Genomic DNA, 22,578 nt, shown 5'->3' on the forward strand with positions numbered 1-22,578 from the left:
GATTTCCGGTTCAACCGAATACCAAAGAGATTTTTAGAAGGCATGAAACTATTTTTTTCAATAACAAATTTGAGTTAAAGCTATTGTCTTACTCACAAACTAGAAAAATACCAAAAGGAATAAACTGCTGGTTTATTGTAAAAGCACTGTTTGTTATAGTTTAACCAACAAGGTGATTAATCATAATGGCAGGGTGAGTTCGATATTTAAAACTGGTTAATATCGCTAAACGGTAATCAACTCATCTGCACACGTACATGTAGTTCTACCCAAATATAAAACAAATACTATTGCTTATGTTAGCCTTGTCAGTTGTGTCTTGCAGTTGTGAGATATCGTTTTCTGCGCTACGGCGCCTTTAAACATAAATAAAAATAGATTGTGAAGAGTCATAGAGCAGGAAAAAGCGTAAAAAAATCTTACTTTAACGGCACACCTAATCTAATATAAATAAAAAAGAAGATGTGGTATGATTGCCAATGAGACAACTCTCCACAAGAGACAAAATGACAAAGAAATTAACAACTATAGGTCACCGTACGGCCTTCAACAAAGAGCAAAGCCCATACCGCATAGTCGAATATAAAAGGCCCCGAAATGACAAATGTAAAACAATTCAAACGGGAAAACTAACCGGCCTAATTTATGTGCAAAAAATGAATGAAAAACAAATATGTTACACATCAGCAAATCAAAACCACTGAAATACAGGCTCCTGACTTGGGACAGGCACATACATACAGAGTGTGTTGGAGTTAAACATGTTAGCGGGATCCCAACCCTCCCCTAACTCTGCTTTATAACTGTATTCAATATTTTCCAGGTGCTTATTTATGAAATGTAACAAAAATCTAACAAGTGGTGCATTCTGTGGAGGTACATTTTACATTGCATACAGGGAAAATGCCCGAAAAAATATCATTTTCTGCATAAAATGGGTCAAAAAAAAATTTGGCCTCGCACAGCTCGGCAGTCAGCCTCCCCTTACAGGTCAGGCTATTTACGGCCCTGAACACAGATCAAATTTGAATTTGGGTGGTGAAATTCAACCATTCTACAGGTTTTCCCTGTACATACAAAAAATACTGAATTATTTTTTCTGGTTCTCTTGCTTTAGTCTTTTACGAGGGTAGTAATGCCCTCATAACGCCAGACGCCAAACAGTTATTTTAGGCTACAGTTAGCAGGGGCGTAGCTGCCGTTAGGCACTTTAGGCACGTGCCTACACATATTTTTTTCACAAATATTTTTTTTTTGTGAAAAAAAATAATGAAGAACGTTATCCTTAGATGAAAGCCGGTGAAGTTGTCAATATTCTTTAATTATCGAATGCCATTTGTACACTAGTCTTCCGTCCTCATTGAATGTAATATTGGATAGAATTGAATGTTTTTACGATTTGACATTATATAGAAACAAAAACTAGAACTTTGGTTCAGATCATTTCTCTTATATCAACAAAAACTTGAATGAACATCAACTGAGAAACATGAGCTTTTTAATTAGTTGTTGTTAGTTTTCAACTAGCTTTCCACTTTGTCTTCACCCGGCTTGCCAATGTTGGTCATTCTGTGCAGGATGTATAAATACGCAGCCACGTCTGATCAGAATGGGGACATTAAATCCGATGCCTGGTTGTCGAGAGAATGCAACTCTTTGAGGAGTTCGCAGTTGGTCTACTGAAAGGCAAAATTTCTGCTCCTATCCAATAATCCCTCATTTTCCAATGCATGTCATTTTTAAATTTCCAGACCTTCGTCCTGGACGACACCTATTACAGGACCTAGCGCCAAGTTGTATTTATTGCAAAGAAAAATTTCAACGGTCCTGAACTTGCATAAATATTTGGCACAAGATGTAAAAAAACAATCAATCAACTGGCTTCCAGTAATTTTAAGTTCTCTCAAATCTGCGTGTAATGGCCACAATTATTCAAAATTACTAACCAGGTAGGGATTGGCGTGTAATGGCCACAATTATTCAAAATTCCTAAGCAGGTAGGGATTTTACAGTAGAGGATATATAGAAATACGAATTTCTTGAATTTTGTTAGGCATCGACTATGTCTGTATGTGTTTGTGTGGCTAGGTGGAAGGTTTAAGATTCAAAAGATTGATGGTTGATGTCTAGCCAAAAGGATAGTTCTATTATATAGTAGTATCAGTGTTTACGTGCCTATTTTTTTTAAGAAGGATCGTCAATATGTACTATTAATTAAGTTAAACGTATATATCAATCAGAACGGAATAGATATGATAATAACAAACAGGTAGTACTGCTAAATTAAAGGGATACGCTTATCTACGCATATAACAATGCATATTGTAAATAATTTTTATGTTACGGATTGCACTGCGTTATTTGATTCACCTGTCAGCATGGTCAGATGTTATGGTACATCATTTTATTCATAATTCTTCGAACTTTTCATCATGTATATTATAATTATCATAATTAAATAACCAGTAAATTTAACATTTTTGTACATAAAATTTTGCAGCTAAAACGCTGAAATCCGTTTTCCGTCGGGGGGCTTCGCCCCCTGGACAGGCTGGGGGCCTTAAGCAGCCCAGCCCCCCTGCCGATTGGTGCCTACAGTTGACTAAATACCTAGCTACGCCCCTGGTTAGCATCAAATTGTTTAAAATTTTACCATTATTCATCAAAATATCCTTATCGTGATTCATCAGAGGTCTCAAATAATTATTGTTACCATCATTTTTGGAAAATAATTAACGTGATTCATCAAAATCAGTCTTAAAAAAGTGTAAATTTTATTGTCATACACCAAACAATACCGTTAACGTCATATGGCAAGTATTTTTACCGTTATTCGTCATGAAGGTACCCTTCCGGAGCACCTGAGATCACCCCTAGTTTTTGGTGGGGTTCGTGTTGTTTATTCTTTAGTTTTCTATGTTGTGTCATGTGTACTATTGTTTTTCTGTTTGTCTTTTTCATTTTTAGCCATGGCGTTGTCAGTTTGTTTTAGATTTATGAGTTTGACTGTCCCTTTGGTATCAGTCGTCCCTCTTTTACATTGTTCCTCCATTATGATCGTCTTTTACTGTTTTAGACCTAAGACTTAAGATAAAGTCTTTAGTTTGCCTCACACAAATGATATGAAACTTATACACAATGCTTCTGATCGCAAAATAAAGATCGAGTTTGAATTTCGGTTGTGTTCAGATAAAGTTCTTGAGTTGTGTGCCTTTACAAGATAAAAAATTGCTGATTTTTTTGTTTCCATTCTACATTTGTTCTCTAACTTAAGTTTGCCTCTCCCAAATATTATGAAAATAACACAGAATGCTTATTACCACAAAAATCAAATGGATATGAATTTGTGTAGTGTAACTTTTACTATTCTTGATTTATGTTCCTTCATAATATTTTATTCATTCCACATTTATTTTGAAATGATATAGGCATATTTGCCCCTTAAAACTTTCTTTTTTTATTGTAAAGTTTTGTCTCATGCTCCCACATGCCCTTAATCTTAGGCCTTACATACTGTACCACTTAAAAACTACTTAAAACCTTTGAAAATATGACATTATTGTATGCACATGTTCAGTAAGTATGTTTTCATCTGGGTGGTGAAATCTAAGTAGGTGACATTGTCTGTATGTTTATGTTTCCATGTAGACCATGTTGTACTGATCCCAACACTTCATATATTTCTAGATTATCACATGTCATTTGTGTCTATCTCAGAACTTAAACGCATTGTTCGCAAATTATAAGTAATCTGTTGAAACAAAAATTGTGTATAACAGCTGTGTTATGACCTCAAACATCCACATCACCCAAAAATAAAATAAAATTTGACATTGCATACAGATAGAAAATAGATCATAATGTGGGGTATATGATGTATATAAATGAGACAGCAACTAACCAATAAAAACACATTTATGTTAACATATGTGCACATTCTTCAAAAAACAAAAAGTGTGCCATTGCCAAATGTTAAACACTAAATGGTCTACATTATGAATGCATGTTAACAAACCAATTCAAGAGATGCCATTACAACCAAATATAAAGACAACCACTGACATGGTTTAATTCTAATTAATGAAAAATACATTTTCTGTATTTTAGATAACACAAGCCAACATGGCGTACTCGTCAAGAAGACTTCAGAAGATATTGATACTTTTAAAACAGTACAGTGTAAGTTAACACAAAAGTAGTGCTTGTTCTTGAATCTTTGCATATTGTATAAGCGTGATAAGTCTCTATGTCCTCTAGGTTTTCCCTCTTTCACTATTGAATTTTTGAAGACAAAATGAGTTTTTTTATGTAATGAAATTTTGAATTAAACAATGATATACCTGCAGTATCTCCTTTTCTTTCATAGTTCTAAAAAGTGGTTGTCTATGGGATTTTACCACCAAATATATGGGAAGGACTGACAGAGTTTTGGTATTTTGAGAACTCTGTACTTAACCATATACTGATTTTTACCAATAATGATAATATAAAGATTTATTTATAAATTACAAAGTTTGACAAAGACCAAAATTTGTCTTGAGATATAACAGACAGAATAATTTCTAAAAATTGACAAACAGCACTACCACAATACAAGATCAAATCCTTGTAACTATATCAAGCCTTATAGTGTTTAAAAAAGATGCCTTCACTTAAAAGAGGGACGAAAGATACCAAAGGGACAGTCAAATTCATAAATCTAAAACAAACTGACAAGCCATGGCTAAAAATGAAAAATACCAACAAACAACAGCACACACGACACAACATAGAAAACTAAAGAATAAACAACACGAACCCCACCAAAAAACCAGGGGTGATCTCAGGTGCTCCGGAAGGGTAAGGAGATCCTGCTCCACATGCGGCACCCGTCATGTTGCTTATGTGATAACAAATCCGGTAAATAGTCTAATTCGGTAGGTCACATTCATAAGATGTACAAGAGAAGAACATTAGAGAAATATTATCTCTTTTTGTATGTGTAGATAATCTTTAAATTTCTATTTTATATTAAACGATACCACAATTTGGCTAATTTTTGAATTTTAATCATAAAAAAAACCCATTGAAAGGAAGCTGAATAGCTTTCATTGTTTAAGATAGATTCTAAGATATTAAGCATTGTTTGGGGTTTAAAGTTTTAATGATAGATCAAAGGTTTTCTTTTGTACTATTATTTGTTATGAATTTCCTTTGTTTCCTTTTCAACTTTCTTTCTTAATAAATATATTTGACCTTTACTTTACTAGTGATGAAAAGGCCAAGATATTTAGACATTTCTCAAAATTGAACAATATGGAAAGGTTGTATCAGTGCATCATGATTATTATTCTGACTGGTATTTTAATAGTTTGATTTTTATATTATACTATTCTTTTTTTCCAGACACTAGTAGGAGACAGAGAATTGCCAAGAATAACAGTTCCTCAAAAGATGATGCTCAATTTAGAAAAACAAAAACTTAAAAAGGAAATAGAAAATAAGAAGAAAAAAATAAAATTCAAATCGCCTTTAATTATTTCATGCAAGCGATCTCAATACAATCACCATAAAGGACAAACATATAGTGAGTTTGATCCTAAAGTACTGGTTTCTCATGCATGGAAAAACACTAAATCTGCTGGAGATTACTTCACTATAAATAGTTACGGAAAGGTAAGAAAAAGGTTTTGATTTTTGTTCAATTATATAGCAGTTGGTAATCTATCTGTGTTATAGGAAGCAGTTGTAAATCTTTATCAAGGTTCAGAATTTGTAGTATACCAGAAAAAACAATGATTTCTTGAGACTTGGTACATTACATAAATAAAAATAAAATTTTAAATTTTATTTTAGAGTAGTTCATGATGTGCCCTGCACCTTATAACTTTTTGTACACAAATATCAAATATTCCTGTTAAAGTTAGATTTAACAAGGGAAAAGTTGATGTCATAATGGTCATAGTGATTGAAGTATGATTTTAAGTGTAGAAGAATCCCTTAAAGGGATGGTTATATTCATGCATAATAATAATTAATACAAAAAAAGAAAAATTTATGAATTGTCTTCTTTTCAGAATCCAGCCTTACTGAGAGATGACGAAATTCAACACTTTACAGACTTCGATATAAACCCAGAATTTCTGCCTGTGCTTGAAAGTATGAACATTACCTCCCCAACTGTGATACAGGTATTTATTTGAAGGACTCTGAACCACGATGGTATTCTGAACTGCGATGGTCACGCTGAAGTGTGATGGTCCACGCCAAAGTGTGCGCCAAGGTGTGATGGTTAACATGCTGAAGTGCGATGGTGACATCAACTTGTTGATATCTACGGTGAAGTGTGATGGTGGTTAGGCTGTAGTGAGATGGTCTACCTGTGACATTGAGCAAAAAACAAAATGTACATGAGCCATTGAAATAAAATCATAATTATTAGGACTTGACATAAGTAGCTGCTAGCCTTGCATCTGAAAGATCTTTTAATTTTTGTTCAGGTCAAACCAAAGACCTTAAGTTTTTATTTTTTATGTAATTGTAAATTTGCCAATTCTCCGATTAGCACGCAGTAGTAGTCAGATATAGGGTGTTCAAGGGAGAAACAATTTTTTTTATTTTTTTTTTATCTATATGATAACAGTTAGCAGGGTTCATTTCAGTTTATCAAATGTTATGACAAAAATTAGAAATTAATCAAAACAATTAATCCTATTTATTATTTTAGGAAGAGTAGGGAGCAGTCAGGTTGATTTGTGGCGATCATGTTGCAGACAATTAACACTGTAACCGCAATAAAATAAGACTAGAGCGACAATATTCTTACAAATAAGGATTTATCTCAAGATTAAACCATCTTATTAACTTAATTAACAAAAACATTGCTAATACTCTCAATATTTTTTCTCTATTAGATAGTAAGTTTGCGGCAAAGGTCCAAACACTGTATAGCCCATTTGCTGACCAAGTTCATCAAGTTTCAGCCTCGTAGCTCTCCCTAATTTGCTGCTAGACATGGTTAAAATATTTTTGTAACTTCCACATGTAATGCTTAAAAGTGTTCGGGACTTGAATAGTTCGTTTTCTTTCTTTCTTTCTTTTTCCTTTCTTTTCTTTTTTGAGCATGAAACATTCATTTACAAAACCCTATCCTACTACTTGCAAACCAATATTGTATTAAACGTTATATTGAAAAATGTCACAATATTCAAACATCATGCAAAATCATCGCACTTCGGCGTAGACCATCACACTTCAGTGTTACCATCCCACTTCAACATCCCCATCGCACCTCCGAGTCCTACATATTTAAAATAGAAAGTTGAAGACAGTGATGAAATCAATAAAGCCAATCAATGTACAAAATAGAAACATTTTATTTTCATTTTATAAATAGCCATTTTTTTATAGTTTAATCACAGAAATTAACATACTGCAGGAATAACTGTAAAGGCTAAGCAGTGAAATGACATGTTGCTGTATTTTGAAAGTGCTGCAGATTTGTTTTCATTGTTTTCAATTTCTGTTTACAGAGTAAATCTATTGCTAAGGTTTTAGAAGGTGAAAATATTCAAATAGCTGCAGAAACAGGTGAGAATTTACAATTCTACATTTTGATTTTAACAACAACTTTAAAGATTAGTTCTTATGTAGTAGCAACATGATTTTGACAAAGCGTCACAATGTGCCAAAGAATTTACTTTACTTTAAATCAATAAATAAAACAGAAAAATGATAGCAGAAATCTATAATCAAACAGACAGCATACTAGATCACACCACCCACAAATATCTGATCTTGAAAAAAACAAATTCACAAATTAAGACATACAACAGCACAACAGACTATAATACCATTGAGCAATACTTGAATAAAAATAATAAAATCATTAACAAAGACAAACAACGAGGAACAACACATGGCCTTAAAAAAATCCCTGCTTACTCATACTTACCTTTCATAATTTTATTACATATAGTTTAAAAGCCATATTTGAAAATCCTATAAAATCCTTGCGTTTTTTCTTGTTTTTTTTTAGTTCCTTTATTTATATACTATCAATATATAACAGTCTTTTAAAAAGCTTGTTATTTTGAAACTCAGTAGCGAACATCCTAGTTAAATGTATCTCCTTTCTTTGCTTTGCATTACATATTAAGTTCTATTGGATCCACTTTCATAATTTCATCTTTATTTAAGGTAGTGGTAAAACATTAGCTTATTTGTTACCCATAATGGAAATGATATCCAGACAGAAGAAAAGTGATGCTAAATTTGGTGCAGAAATTCCAGAAAATAGTCCAAGATGTATCATATTGGTTCCAACTAAAGAACTGGTACAACAGGTTAAGGTACAGCATTTAAAGCAAAACCTTCTTTGCAATTTAATGCTGAGTTCACACGTAATTCGAATTCGATTCGCATTAACTAATTCAAATAAGTTTAATTCGCATTCGAAACGTTTTATGTCCTAACGTCATTTCTAATTCGAATTACAATGCTCTTAAAATTCGCTTTACTGTCCAAACGACGTTAACTTTTAATTCGTATTCACAAAAGCATATTTCTAATGCGAATTAGATAATTCGAATTAGCCAATTCAATTAAAAAAGAAGAGTGTGTGAACGCGATTTGCAAATTCGATTCGAATTCAATTTGAATTAAATGTCCATGTGAACGAGGCATTAAAGCAGAATTAATTGAAGTATTTTCTCATTAATTGAATATACTTGACTGTGTTCTTCTTAGGTTCTTTAAGTAAGGTAAAAGTTCATGTGAATAGTTACATACCATGTGAATATTTTTAGCTATTTACTTTAGATTTTTTTTTCAATTTTTTAAAGCTGAATGTGTTGAATTCAGATTCAAGACTTTGCTTGACTTATAAATTGTGGAATGAAATATTTGGATTTTCATATGTATGGAAGTCTGTAAAAATGATATGAAATATTTCCAGTGCATGAAGTGAAAAAAATATTAGTTTTTTTTGTCTTTCATAAATTAAACTAAAAACAAAAACATATGATTTTATATTTTCAGGTCCTTGCAGACAAGTTTGCAGCACAGATGGACTTTTCTGTAGATACTATGATAGGAAGCTTTGGAACAAAAGTAGGTCTTTTATTATCAGCTTTCAAATAGAATCATTTATATTTTATTGTGTTGGTGGAAGAATTTTCATATGTTGATTTTCTAAATGTTTTCTTTTAGGAGGAATACAAATCTTTATATATTGCATAGAATAAAATTACTACTCCATATAGAATAACAGGTAGTTTCGTTTTTGATACTGACTATATCATGTGGAATATCTAGACGAGCCCGTTAGGACGAGTTAAGATATTCCACATGATATAGTCAGTATCAAAAACGAAACTACCTATTATTCTGTTTATCGGTAATTATGACGTCACACAACGTATTGCCTAATATTTTCAGTGATACAGCCAGTACGTTGATACTCGAAATTATTAGGCAGTAAGATCAAAGGGAAAATAGACGAATTACGGATAAATTCATTTGATTGTTTATTTTATTGAAATGAAATTAGATTTTTCCAATGATACTGGACTTTCAATTTAGGGAAGAAATACTAATTAAGCAAATAAATATATAAGAATAAGAAGATGTGGTATGATAGCCAACGAGACAACTCTTCACCAGACACCAAATGACATTGAGGGTTACTTTAGGTCACCCTACAGCCTTCAACAATGAAGGATAGACTATAGGTGTACCTGTAAATTACATATTAACTATAAATAATTTGTTTTCTTTTCTCTTTACTATAGAAAAAGTTGGCTTATCCAAAGAAATCTGAAATTGATATACTGATATCAACAACAGGAATGTTAAGGAAATTCTTAGGAGCCAGTAAGTATCGCTAGGATTATTTATTGTATATCAGGATCGATGGACCTTAAGACGCAAGATGCCAAAATATCCCTTTTTATTTTATGTCATGCCATATGAAAATTACCATTCAGAATATACTTTATTGTTATTAATTTGTGAATGTTTGTGTCATCTAATTTCTGTGGGTTTTTTTGTCAATGCAAGTTCAAAGTTTTTTATTTTAGTGTTTTATATTGTAGTTTAAAAGGTAACGTTCAGACACTTTTAAAATATGCAATGACTTTAAGGTCTTACATTTTCATGCATCACATGATTCTTGTAAAAAAAGAGAACTGTTTGTTTGATTTTTTCTTCTAAATTTTAAAGAAACATCACAAATTTGATTTTTCTTTTTTTCTTTTCAGGGATAATTAAACCGTCCCATGTGAGACATTTAGTCATTGATGAGGCAGACACATTACTGGATGACAGTTTTAATTCAGAAATCAAATATATTATAAATAAATTAGGTGTAAGTTTTACATAACTTCTTTGACAGGGCTTATATCAGGATTGAAAAAATACACAACAAACACTAAATATCACAATGCTGTTAACATAATAATATTTAAATGATTTCATCATAAAATTTCTGAATGTACAATACAATGTACTATCTTTGATGATGGATGGTGACCATATCGTATGTCTATGTATAAATTGCTTGAGTAGACTTTTTTATGAATTTAGTCCAGTCTATCTAGCATAAATTTGACCCTAACCTTGAAGTAATTACAACAGAAGAGTTTTATTTAAAGTTTTTAATCTTTAGCATTATTACCCAAATATACACAGGAAAAAGTCCCAAAAAATCTAACTTGGGAAAAACTATAAATGATGATTTTAAAATTCCTATGGAGTTTGCATTGATATGGGAGATAACTCTGCAAAAAAGTTAGAAATATCAATAAAAATTTATCCAAATTATAACTTTACCACTTCTATTCAACAGAATGTATTGGTTCTTGATATTTTAGTTGTCTGTAGAGTATAACAAACCACTCTAAAGGTGTTTTCATATCTTTTATCAAGCTACAACCTAGATTTCATAATTCATTAGTTGACCAATTATTCGATTTTTCAGCATGTTAAGGTAAAGAATCTCAAATTGAATAAAACTAATAATGCATATTTTCTTCTTGTTGTGGTTTAAAGTTTCTTTAAACAAGGTAGATGCTGAACAAATATAATTTACAAATATAAACAATACCAAATATTCACATTATTTTTTCAAAATGGTCACAAAGCCATAAATTTTCAATTTCTTTAATGAAAAATGTGCCAAAAAAAAAAAATACCCATAACACTTCAGTTTTGTACATTTCATGAGCAGGAGGTTATATAATGTAGTCAAATACAAACTTATAATCCCATCAAAGTATAATATTTTACATGAATTTAAAGAAAATCAACCAAAAACTGACACAAAAACCCACATTTTTGTGGCGTTATCTCCCTTTCCAATGTTAATTTCAATAAGAAATTAAAAATGCAAAATTTGAGTTTCCTCAAGTTAGATTTTATGGGACTTTTTTCTGTGTATATTTAGGGCTTAATGCTATAGATTAGAACTAAAACATTTTCTGTTGCAATCAGTTTGAGGTTAAAACTTAGTTTGACTAGACTAATTCAGCTGAGGCTATTCTTCTCTGACATTCAACACAAAATTTCTTCAACTGATAACATAAGATCTCCTTCAGTTAATAATTGGCTGGAAGAAAAGATGACAGATACATACAGGAACTTCTGACGTTTTGTATTTCAAAAAATCATGTCAATCAGTTAATATATGCAAGGAGCAGAAAGATAGAAGGGCTGTTCCAATATTTATATATCGGTTCAGGAATGGGAGGCACTCCATGTTAAACATGGGTATTTGCTGAGAATTTTGCAAAGTTTATGATTTTTTGTTTGTTTTATGGGTGGTTGGGGTCTTCAAAATATGCCTCCCATACCCATGAGTTTAATTCTTGTACAGCCTTTATGCGTTGTGTAAGAAAATAAACTGAATTTTAATTTTCTTTTCAGGTTTCAGAGAATATTATTTCAGAGACAAGTGCAGTAGGAATGCAGCTAGTACTAGTTAGTGCCACCATGCCAAGAAGTTTAAAAACTATACTAGGTGATTCATTTCCTGTGAGTAAAACAGATTGAATCTGATTCAAAATTGTAATTTGATATGACATGTTATGTTATAAAATTGAGAATGGAAATAGGGAATGTGTCAAAGAGACAACAACCTGACCATAAAAAAAACAACAGCAGAAGATCACCAACAGGTCTTCAATGTAGCGAGAAATTCCCACACCTGGAGGCGTCCCTCAGCTGGCCCCTAAAAGTTTTGATTTGATGACGATTGCCATTTATTCATGGTTGGCAAAGTCATTGGCAACCATCACAGTCACTTTTTCTGAAATAGTCTAATTTTTTTAATTTTAAGATTACTAAATTGGAATATTTACAATACTTATGTGTCAATTGGTGTTTAACACTATCACTGCTTCAAACACACAAATGTTATTTCTAGTGTTTCTGAATTCACTTTAAATCAGGGAAAAAGTTTGTTTTTTTCATTCCAGTGTTTTCTTTGGTTTGTAAGTGCTTTCTACAGAAGCTTGTTCAACAAAAGTTAGGATAATTTATTAGATGAGTTTGTCAGAGGTTTAATTGTAAAAAGAACCTTAAGAATCCACTGTATGCTGTTGCTGTTAGTGTTATAATTGTGCATTGGTCATTCAATATACTATATGAATAAGTTTTGAAAAGTAAAATTCTTTTGGATCAACAGTCAAGGAATAAAGTTTTGTAATCTTTAGTAAAACGATGAACATTCAAAGGTTTTTTTGTACTCCTAATTAATGAAAACCATTTGTGTTTTAGATTGAAGACATGGAAAAGGTAACAACAGATTTTCTACATCACTTGATGCCACATGTTCCACAGAAATTTTTAAGACTGAAACCTTCACAAAAAGCAGGTAAATATATATATATACAATATTTGATACTGTGAATGCATTATTAATCTTGGGATATTAATTTTGTTGAAATTCATGGGTGAAGAGGAACAACATATTTATACATTCAACAAAATAAACATTTTCTATAGGCTTAAGAAATAATTTATCCATTAAAATATAATTTTCCCCCAATATACAAAAATTGCTTCTCAAGATGATAAATGTAGCAATATTACTAGAAATTATATTCTACCTGCAGTAAGTTCAAAGAATGCCAAAAATAAAGAAACTGTAACATCAAAAATAGTTTCATGAGTAAAAAAAAACGAAGATCATACCAAAAATCATACAAAAGCCAGAATGTGTAATAACTAGAGGATTAAAATCAACCCACAGAAAAATAAAAGATTGAGTTAAATAAACCTATAAAAAAACTTGTGTAAACTCATGTTATACACAGTTTCTACTCTACATAAAGGTTGTTTTCTTTTGTGAAACAAGTGCACATGTTCATAAGTCCCATTGATAATAAAAAAAAGTTATCCAATCAAAGGTCTCATAACAGTTTTAAAAAGAATTATGGCCCGTCAATCATTAAAAGAACCACCCAAATTTCTTGAAAGGCATGAACAATTTTTCATATGATTTCAATCATTCTTGAAAGCTAAGGGACAGACTCGATGTTCAATTTCACTCAGCTGAATGAATTTCTATAACCTACACTCAACTTTTGCCGCTGTAGGTGAACTAATACCTTGTTATTACTTGACAGATATTTTTTGGAAAGTTTGCTATAGCTTGCTATTGCTACTTTCCTTAGGCGTCGGCCTCAACTTCCAGTGAGACAGACTATCCCAATGTTCTGCTCCAAGATAATGTAGTACTAGTGTTCGACTTCTGATTCTTGGATACTTTGAGTTGCTACTCTTTTGAAAAGATTACAGCTTGAATAAAAAAGGAATGAATGTTCAACGACAATTCAGATGAATTTAGCTTCATATTGAAAATAAGTATCACAAACACTACTTTGCGGATCGGCCATTGGCTGAAGAGAAAATCAAAGAAATCTACGGGAGACAGCGTTTCATTCATGAATATTTCATGAATGAACATTTTCCCGCATCTTTTTTTACTATGTACGATATTTACAACTGTTTATTATGGAATAAGTAAAAGCCCGAGTGCATCGAAAGAGTCCGGTATGCGAGAACAAGTTGATATTTGACAAAATTGTCGGATAATTGACAAGTGATAATGGTTTGATTTATTTTAAAAATACACAGGTGATAGAATATAAAATAATCGATAATTATATGGCTTATGTCTCACGCCATGGACGATTAAAGGTAAATACCGGCTTATAGAAATAAATAGAAAAGTGCATTGTTTTTGTCAAACTGACATCGATCTGAAAGTTTTGATGCCAAAAATCATTTGAAAACTTTTAATTTGTTAAGTACTAGCTGTTTCACATTCCAATGTGGATATAAGGACCTTCACTCGTTCAGCATGTTCAAGTGGATCAAACTGACAACAGAAAAAACATTGTCTTGATGACAATTAAGCATCCGTATAATTTAAAAGCAACTGAGTCATCAACTACTTCTAAGAATATTATAGTTCAGAGTATCAAGACGGAGATCAAGCTAAAGTCAAGTGCTGTAGAAATTATTAAAATGATTTAATAACATTTGTCCATGTACTAGCAAAATGACTTTCTTAGTGCTTAACAATGCAGTGGCGGATCCAGAACTTTTTATCCTCACTTTATTCCTGGGGCAGTATGATTTTGTAAGATTGACCTATAATTAATAATGTGTCCCCACAGAGGCAATGATTAAATAAATGGCTTAAAACAAAAATCTCAAATGTCATTGCCTCAATGGCAATTATGCAGCAGCAACTAAAATGTGTTACAGGGTTATAAGCACCTCAGATCAACATTGTATGAATCTAGTGTATATAAACTTTTTTATTCCTGAGGTCATACTACTATTGTTATGCCCCCACCATATTGAGTTTTATCCTTGTTTTTTTCTGTAAGTATGTACGTCCCTTACTTGTACGTACATCCATACATCCCAAAATTGATTTCTGTTCTCTTACTTAAGTTTGCCTGAACCAAGTTTTATGAAACTTATACGCAACCACAAAACACAAGTCAAGTTTGAATTTTGTTGGCGTCACTTTTACCATTCTAGATGTAAAGGGGTGAAATTTTCAGTATACCCTATCAAGTATATATACCTTTATATATAAAACATAAACATAAAAACGGTCTTTAGATTTAGAAGTATAGATATATAAGAATGGGTCCCCAGTACACGCATGCCCCATCTGCACTATCATTTTATATGTTCAGTGGACCGTGAAAATGGAGTAAAAACTCTAATTTGGCATTAAAATTAGAAAGATTATATCATAGGGAACAACTATAATACTAAAATGACGAGGTCCAATTTATCAGCCGTCATTGGGTAAAAACGACAAATCAAAGAATTCAATTTTATATATATCCAATATAGGACAATGGTGTTGATTTAAAAAAAATTACAGCACTCTTCCACATAATTAATATTCACCTGTTACCTATTACTTATCGGTACGTTTCTCATCTGACAGGCGCACCACCAAACAGTGTATTTCGGATTTTGCCATGTACACGGGTCATAGTCACAGGGTTGACACTACTAAATTCAATCATTGTCAAATTGTTCCCTATTGTAGTATTTTAAGCAGTAAGACTTTCTAAGATGACAATATGAGTACTAAAAATCTGGACTTAAAATAAGGCGTACAGGTACAGTTTTCAATTTGTTAGCGGGCATGACATAAAACAGCGAATCAAAGAATTCAACTTTATTTATAACTAAATTAATAAATATAGGACAATGCTGTTGATTAAAAAATACTCCATTCCAGGACCTTTTGTTTTCAATTAATATTACCAATAATTGATAAGTTCCAGGTCGACGGGTTCAAACAGACAGATTTTGAAAGCAGAGAACACTGTGCATCTTATAATCGGCATGACTTTATCAGATGGCAATCCCAATACTAAAATAAGGCGTAGGCATAGTTATATACTTTAATTCAGTCACAGACCCGCGATATCACGGGTGTGTTCTAGTGTGTACTAAGTTTCAAATTGATTGGACTTCAACTTCATCAAAAGCTACCTTGACCAAAAACTTTAACCTGAATGGGACAGAGGAACGGACGGAAGGACGGACGGACGAAGGGACGCACAGACCAGAAAACATAATGCCCATAAATGGGGCATAAAAAGTGATTTTTTGAAATTGCTGGCGAGACAATGGTTTAGTTTAAAAAATCAAAACAGTGATTTAAATACTTATTTAAAATAATACACGTCAATAACCTATTTGAAATAATACACATATACAGTTGCAAACTTTTCAGAGGTGCTATCCAGCACTTTGATTAATCATTGAAATCAGTAACAGCAGCAGAATGTCTTCTTGTTTTGTTTTTCAGAGGAGATTGTTTTAATGTCAAAAAAATTAATGAAGAAAGGCACTCCAGCAATGATATTCTGTAATGAACATGCCAGATCAGTCTGGTTGTCAAGATTTTTAAAAGAACAATCCATTGATAATGTTCTTATGAATGCAGGGATGACACCATATGTAAGTACAAATGATTCTTTAAAGCTTTACTTAGGACTAATAAGAAACCCATGGGAATGTTAGAACCAATCATATGTATCAAACTATTGTTTGAACTGACGAGGAAATTTACACTTATAAACTACAAATAAACTGAAATTGTTTTTCACAGTCACAAAAGTTGATTTATTCTTTCATTTAACTCAAAATTGAAATTTGCTTTGAGAAATGAAAGTGCTGATCTATTATAATTTTTTAAATGAAATGTCCGCTTAAAGATATGCTAAGATCCTGCATAATGCATCAATGTAAAGGTCATCACTTGATATATATTCTACACAAGTTGCCATGTAAGTTGGAAAATATCAAGTAATTGTTGAGTCTGCGACTTTTGTTGCAGAAAGCTTGACATAGGGATAGTGATCCAGCGGTGGCTACAGCGGCAGCGTAAGCTAACTTCTTAAAAGCTTTATATTTCAGAAAGGTGGAAGACCTGAAGTCATAAAACTTTGCTCAGTGTTCGGAGCACAAAAATCATGCTCGAAACATGAAAACCAACATTTTGATTGGTTGATTTTGGAGTATAAAAAACTGACTTGAAAGTTTTATGACCACAAGGCAGGATGATTGATACTTTGTATATAGATGCATCATGTAAAGAAGTTTCTGTCAGTCACATGTCCAATGTCCTTGGCCTCATTTTCATGGTTCAGTGACTACTTGAAAAAAAAGTTGAGATGTTTTGTAATGTTAATTTCTCTCTTATTGTAAGTAATACGATAACAATATTTGATGTGTCATACCTTGCAAGGTCCTCATGCCCATCAGACAGTTTTCACTTGACCTCGACCTCATTTCATGGATCAGTGAACAAGGTTAAGTTTTGGTGGTCAAGTCCATATCTCAGATACTATAAGCAATATGAGTAGTATATTTGGTGTATGGAAGGATTGTAAAGTGTGCATGTCCAACTGACAGGTGTCATCTGACCGACCTGATTTTCAGTGGTTATAGTTAAGTTTTTGTGTTTTTTTCCATTTTTCTTATACTGTATGTGATAGGTCTACTATATTTGGTGTATGGAATGATTGTAAGGTGTACATGTCTAGCTGGCTGATGTCATCTGACCTTGACCTCATTTTCATGATTCAGGGGTTATAGTTAAGTTTTTGTGTTTTCGTCTGTTTTTCTTATATTGTATGTGATAGGTCTACTATATTTGGTGTATGATATGATTGTAAGGTGTACATGTCTAGCTGGCAGGTGTCATCTGACCTTGACCTCATTTTCATGGTTCAGTGGTCAAAGTTAATTTTTGAGTTTTGGTCTTTTTTTCTTATACTATATGCAATAGATCAACTATATTTGGTGTATGGAAATATTTTAGTATTTTTGTGTCAGTTGTGCAGGTTTTATTTGACCTTGACCTCATTTTCACCGTTCATTGCTCATTTTTAGTGTATGTGTTTTGGTCTACTTTTCTTAAACCATAAAGTCAACTATATTCGTTGTATGGAACATTGTTAGCTGTACATATCTGCCTGGCACGGTTCATCTGACCTTGACCTTATTTTAATGGTTCTTTGGTTAATGTTAAGTTTATGTGACAGTTGTAATAAAGCTTTATATTTAGGACTATCAACATAATATCAATGATTAGTAAAGAATGCGAGACATTTCAGTGTGTGCACTCTTGTTTCAGTTGAGTAATTAAAACTTGGTCTAACTTTCTCCTCTGAAACTACTAGGCCAAATTAAACCAAACTTGGCCACAATCATCATTGGGGTATTTAGTTTTAAAAATGTGTGGCGTGAATATGCTGCGTCACTCATTTGACTTGAAAATTCCATTAATGAACAAATAATTGTGTTTGTTAATTCACATTAATGGGTACAAAATGTATTAAAATTGTGTTTTTAACCTTTAACCAGCTAGACAAACATACCTCCGTTATCCATTTCAATATTCTATTGATTAAGGTGAAGGAACAGTAAATCAGCTATGTCACAGATTTTTCAAAAGTTTTGCATATAACCTTAACTCGTTGAACTACAAATGAAAATCAAAAACATAATGCATTTAATTCTTTAATTATCTGAAATATCACAGATTGATTTCTTTCAATATGAGTGAATATTTGTATAGATAGCACATAAAATCTGCAAAAAATCTTTTAAAATTTCACATAAAAAACTTTATGTTGTTGACACATAAATTTCTGTTTTAATGATATAGAATAATCATATGGTCATATCGGAATGATATATATTGTAAAAACGAAGTAAGGAACCCTATCTTTATTTTTCACCATTAAATGTATTAACAACATATAGTTTTTTAAGAAAAATGATTTTAAGACAAATTTTAGAAGGTTTTTAGTCGATTTTGTGTGCTTTCTTTACACATTTTCACACATTTTGAAAGAATTCAATCAGTAATATTTCAAATGATAAATAGAGAATATCATATGGCGTTTTCAATATCGCATCCGTATCAACCCGAGACACCAATATAATCCCAATAGCTCTGCTCGAGGGATTATATTGGTTGAGGGTTGATACAGTGTGTGATATTGAAAAAGCCATATCATATACACTTTATTATATACATATATCTCAAGAAGATGTTTTTTATGTGACATGACATCATACAGATAAGGAGGATTGACATGATATCATACAGGTTATAGGTTTGACATGACGTCATACACATTAGGGATTTGATAAAGCCTTTGCAACAGTGACTGCAATTGATGATGTGACGTCATACAGATTAAAGGTGTGATAAAGCTTTTGCAACCATGCTGATATCGATATCATCACGGGTGGCTGATACAGCACGCTTGCCGATGATTGTATTACACATACAATTTATCTGTATTTACTACTAGGTATATAATAAATTAGAAAAATGCATTATTTTTTCAATTTTCATTTGTAGTTCATCGAGCCAGACTGGTATGCAAGATTTTACAGAAATCTTTGACATAACCCATTTACTGTAACTTGACCTTAAACCTTCTTTTTATGCTTCAGGAAAGAAAAGATATATTTGAAAGATTCCAGAATGAAGAGAATGATTTATTAGTATGTACAGATATAGCCTCTAGAGGCTTAGACACTGTCAGGGTGAGTGCCTCTTCCTGTCTGCTGTATGTGTGGTTTTTCTTCTTCAGTATATTACTTACACCAACATTTAAATGAGACTGCCATCTTGGAATATTATTTTTGATTAGGACATTATTTTACAATAGAACTAAAGCAATTTCAAAATCAATCTTCCAGGTAACTTTTTAACAGGATCATCATACATAAATAAAAATGTATAAAAATAAGGATGTAAGACATTTAAGATATTTGTGACAGCTTTTAATGTTTTTGTTATATTAATACTTATATAACTTTATTTCTATTTACAGGTAGAACATGTGATTAATTATGATTTCCCTAATTTTATGTCGGACTACATTCATCGTGCTGGCCGTGTAGGTCGAGTTGGTTCCAAATATCAAGGTCTAGTCACAAGTTTTGTAACATATGCTTGGGAGGTAGACCTACTGTGGAATATAGAGGTAAAAAAAATAAACAACCATATGTGCCTGTCCCAAGTCAGGAGTCTGTAATTCAGTGGTTGTCGTTTGTTTGTGTTACATATTTGTTTTTCATTCATTTTTTATACAAATAAGACCTTTAGTTTTCTTGTTTGAACTGTTTTACATTGTCTTATCGGGGCCTTTTATAGCTGACTATGAGGTATGGGCTTTGCTCATTGTTGAAGGCTGTACAGTGACCTATAGTTGTTAATGTCTATGTCATTTTGGTCTCTTGTGGACAGTTGTCTCATTGGCAATCATACCACATCTTCTTTTTTATATTGCTATATTACAGTATATAAATAACACATATTAAACTTTTAAATTAAAATAAATAAACTATGATGTTTTTCTTATAACAACTTTCCTTTTAAATACAGTGCACAACTGATTAAGTGTGTGAAGGGTAAAAGAATATAAGCTGTGTGATAGATTATCGCCCTCTTATGAACAATCAAATCTGGCATTTTAACATGGAGTATAATAATATTTTTCTCTTCCACACTTCTGAATGACCATAAGTAATGTTTTCTGATGTAACTCATATTGCGTCGGGTATAACCCCCCCCCCCCCCCCCCCCAAAAAAAAAAATGGTAGATGTATTACAAAAAACTAGAACAATAATAAGGAATATATACTCAATCAGGAATAATTAACTTGAATATACTTGAAAGTGGATCTTTGTAGTAAGATATTGATTTGTTTAATTTTTCAATGAAAGAGTAATATATACTGTGAATTCATTATTATACTTTGATACTAATGTTCATAGATCAGAGATGGGTCCGATTACTTTCAATGTAATTGATTAAATTACAATTACTTTGTCATTTGTACGATTAAATTAAATTAATGATTACATCATTTCTGAAAGTATCTGATTAAATTAATGATTACATTGGCAAAGTAATCATGATTACATCTGATTACAATGAATTTAAAAACAAAACATTTTGAATGATGTGAATGAATAATCGTTCAATATAACTATAGCATTTTTGAGAAAGTATTTTATTTGGTTCAATTATAAAATGATAACTTCAAATTAAACTTCATCTATTTAAATAAACACCAAATTTCACTACATACATATACATTACACTTTCTCACCAATGATCTCTGAATTATTTTGAATTAAATTTAATAAAGATATATCATAATCAAGTGTTTTTTTGTTTGTCTTCTGACCTCTTTCATAATTTATATGTATTCCAAGTTGCAGTTTATGGAAGTTTAAATATGGATGAAATAAAGTTACCAGTTAAAACTATGTTAAATGTTAATAGATATGTTTAATCAAATTGTAAACAATATGTAACATGTGTAAGTACTAAAAATCATTGCATTTTACATGTCCAGTCCAAATACAAAAAAATTTTAAACAACATATTTGTCCAACTTTTAAATTTAATTTGTGCTAATTAGATAAATTTTCATGTCTGATATATCTTTTATCATATATATATTTCCCTACAGCTATACTCATTGGTAATTGCAATAAAAACAAACCTTAATTAGTCTCCTACCTGTCAATTCGAAGTTGACAAAAATCACAAAAATTAACAAAAGATTATAATTCAGGGTTAAAGAAAAGTATTACTTGAATATACAACAGTTATTATCAAATATTAATATGAAGATCATTATAAAACGATGAATATACATGTATGTACAATATCTTTTACCAAGATAAAAGGTTTATAATTATATTATATGTCTCTGCTTAGGCTAATGATGACTTTTCAATACTGTAACAGTTTATTTTTTACTGAAGTAGACATGCTTAAAGTAACCAAACCATTTTAGTATGTAAAAAATTTATCAAATATGAATAACAAAGAGGTTCATTTACTGACCAAAACACAATTTTACATTTTTTTCATTGTAATCAGAATGTAATCAAAAAGTAATCATGATTACAGGGTATTTTGAAAAGTAATTGATTAAATTAAATTACATGTAATCAGATTTTTGCTGATTAATGATTACACTGATTACTTGAAAAATTGTAATCAATTACAGCTGATTAACGATTACAATTACAATTACCCCAAGTCTGTCATAGATGTCATTGGTAGAGACAAACCAAGAAAGAATTTTTAAATGTTCAAAGAAGTACAAATTTCCTACAACTTTAGCAAATCTACAAAATGAAGTTTCATACAATTTTTCTTCAATCAATGACATTTAAAATTAATGAATACACAGTCAACCATATTCAAACAATGTTTATCAACCTATATTAGTAAACCAAGTAGTTTTAGTATAACACTTGTAGTAAGTTAGGATTTGCCTCGATATGATTTTTGTTTTTTATTTCATGCATGATATTGGTTTTTTTTTCTGTTTCAGACTGCAGCCAGGAAATCCAAGGAACTACACAATGTCAATGCAAACATAAAAAAGAAACTAGTTGGTAGAGCAGACAAAAGAGAATTTGAACAAGAATAAAATTAAACATATAATTCTCCATTATTACAAAATTTTGACCAGTCATGAATATTCAGACTTAATGATGTCATG

General features: G+C 31.5%; 1 protein-coding gene across 2 annotated transcripts; it reads left to right on the plus strand.

Annotated features, from left to right (window-relative positions):
* Nucleotides 1-2: 2 nt before the first annotated feature.
* Nucleotides 3-22,520, plus strand: LOC143068848 (putative ATP-dependent RNA helicase DDX28). 2 transcript variants are annotated; one of them, XM_076243187.1, is made up of 15 exons: nt 3-40; nt 4,108-4,179; nt 5,386-5,655; nt 6,057-6,170; nt 7,512-7,569; nt 8,179-8,330; nt 9,019-9,090; nt 9,771-9,852; nt 10,239-10,345; nt 11,902-12,009; nt 12,754-12,850; nt 16,331-16,482; nt 19,498-19,590; nt 19,881-20,033; nt 22,408-22,520. In XM_076243187.1, the coding sequence occupies exons 2-15, from the start codon at nt 4,123-4,125 to the stop codon at nt 22,504-22,506; spliced, it is 1,614 nt and encodes a 537-aa protein (XP_076099302.1). In that variant the 5' UTR covers nt 3-40; nt 4,108-4,122; the 3' UTR covers nt 22,507-22,520. The 2 variants fall into 2 exon arrangements, with proteins under 2 accessions (XP_076099302.1, XP_076099303.1); XM_076243188.1 differs by lacking the exon at nt 3-40 and adding an exon at nt 85-193.
* The last annotated feature ends 58 nt before the right edge of the window (nt 22,521-22,578 follow it).

This window comes from Mytilus galloprovincialis, chromosome 3 (genome assembly GCF_965363235.1).
Source record: "Mytilus galloprovincialis chromosome 3, xbMytGall1.hap1.1, whole genome shotgun sequence".
In the NCBI taxonomy this organism is placed as follows: Eukaryota; Metazoa; Mollusca; class Bivalvia; order Mytilida; family Mytilidae; genus Mytilus; species Mytilus galloprovincialis.

Excerpts from the sequence above, each read along its gene's own strand:
- LOC143068848 (XM_076243187.1), top strand. The coding sequence starts at position 4,123 with ATGGCGTACTCGTCAAGAAGACTTCAGAAGATATTGATACTTTTAAAA. Across the intron at positions 8,331-9,018 it reads AACTGGTACAACAGGTTAAG|GTCCTTGCAGACAAGTTTGC; the intron begins GTACAGCATTTA and ends TTATATTTTCAG. Across the intron at positions 12,851-16,330 it reads GAAACCTTCACAAAAAGCAG|AGGAGATTGTTTTAATGTCA; the intron begins GTAAATATATAT and ends TTTGTTTTTCAG.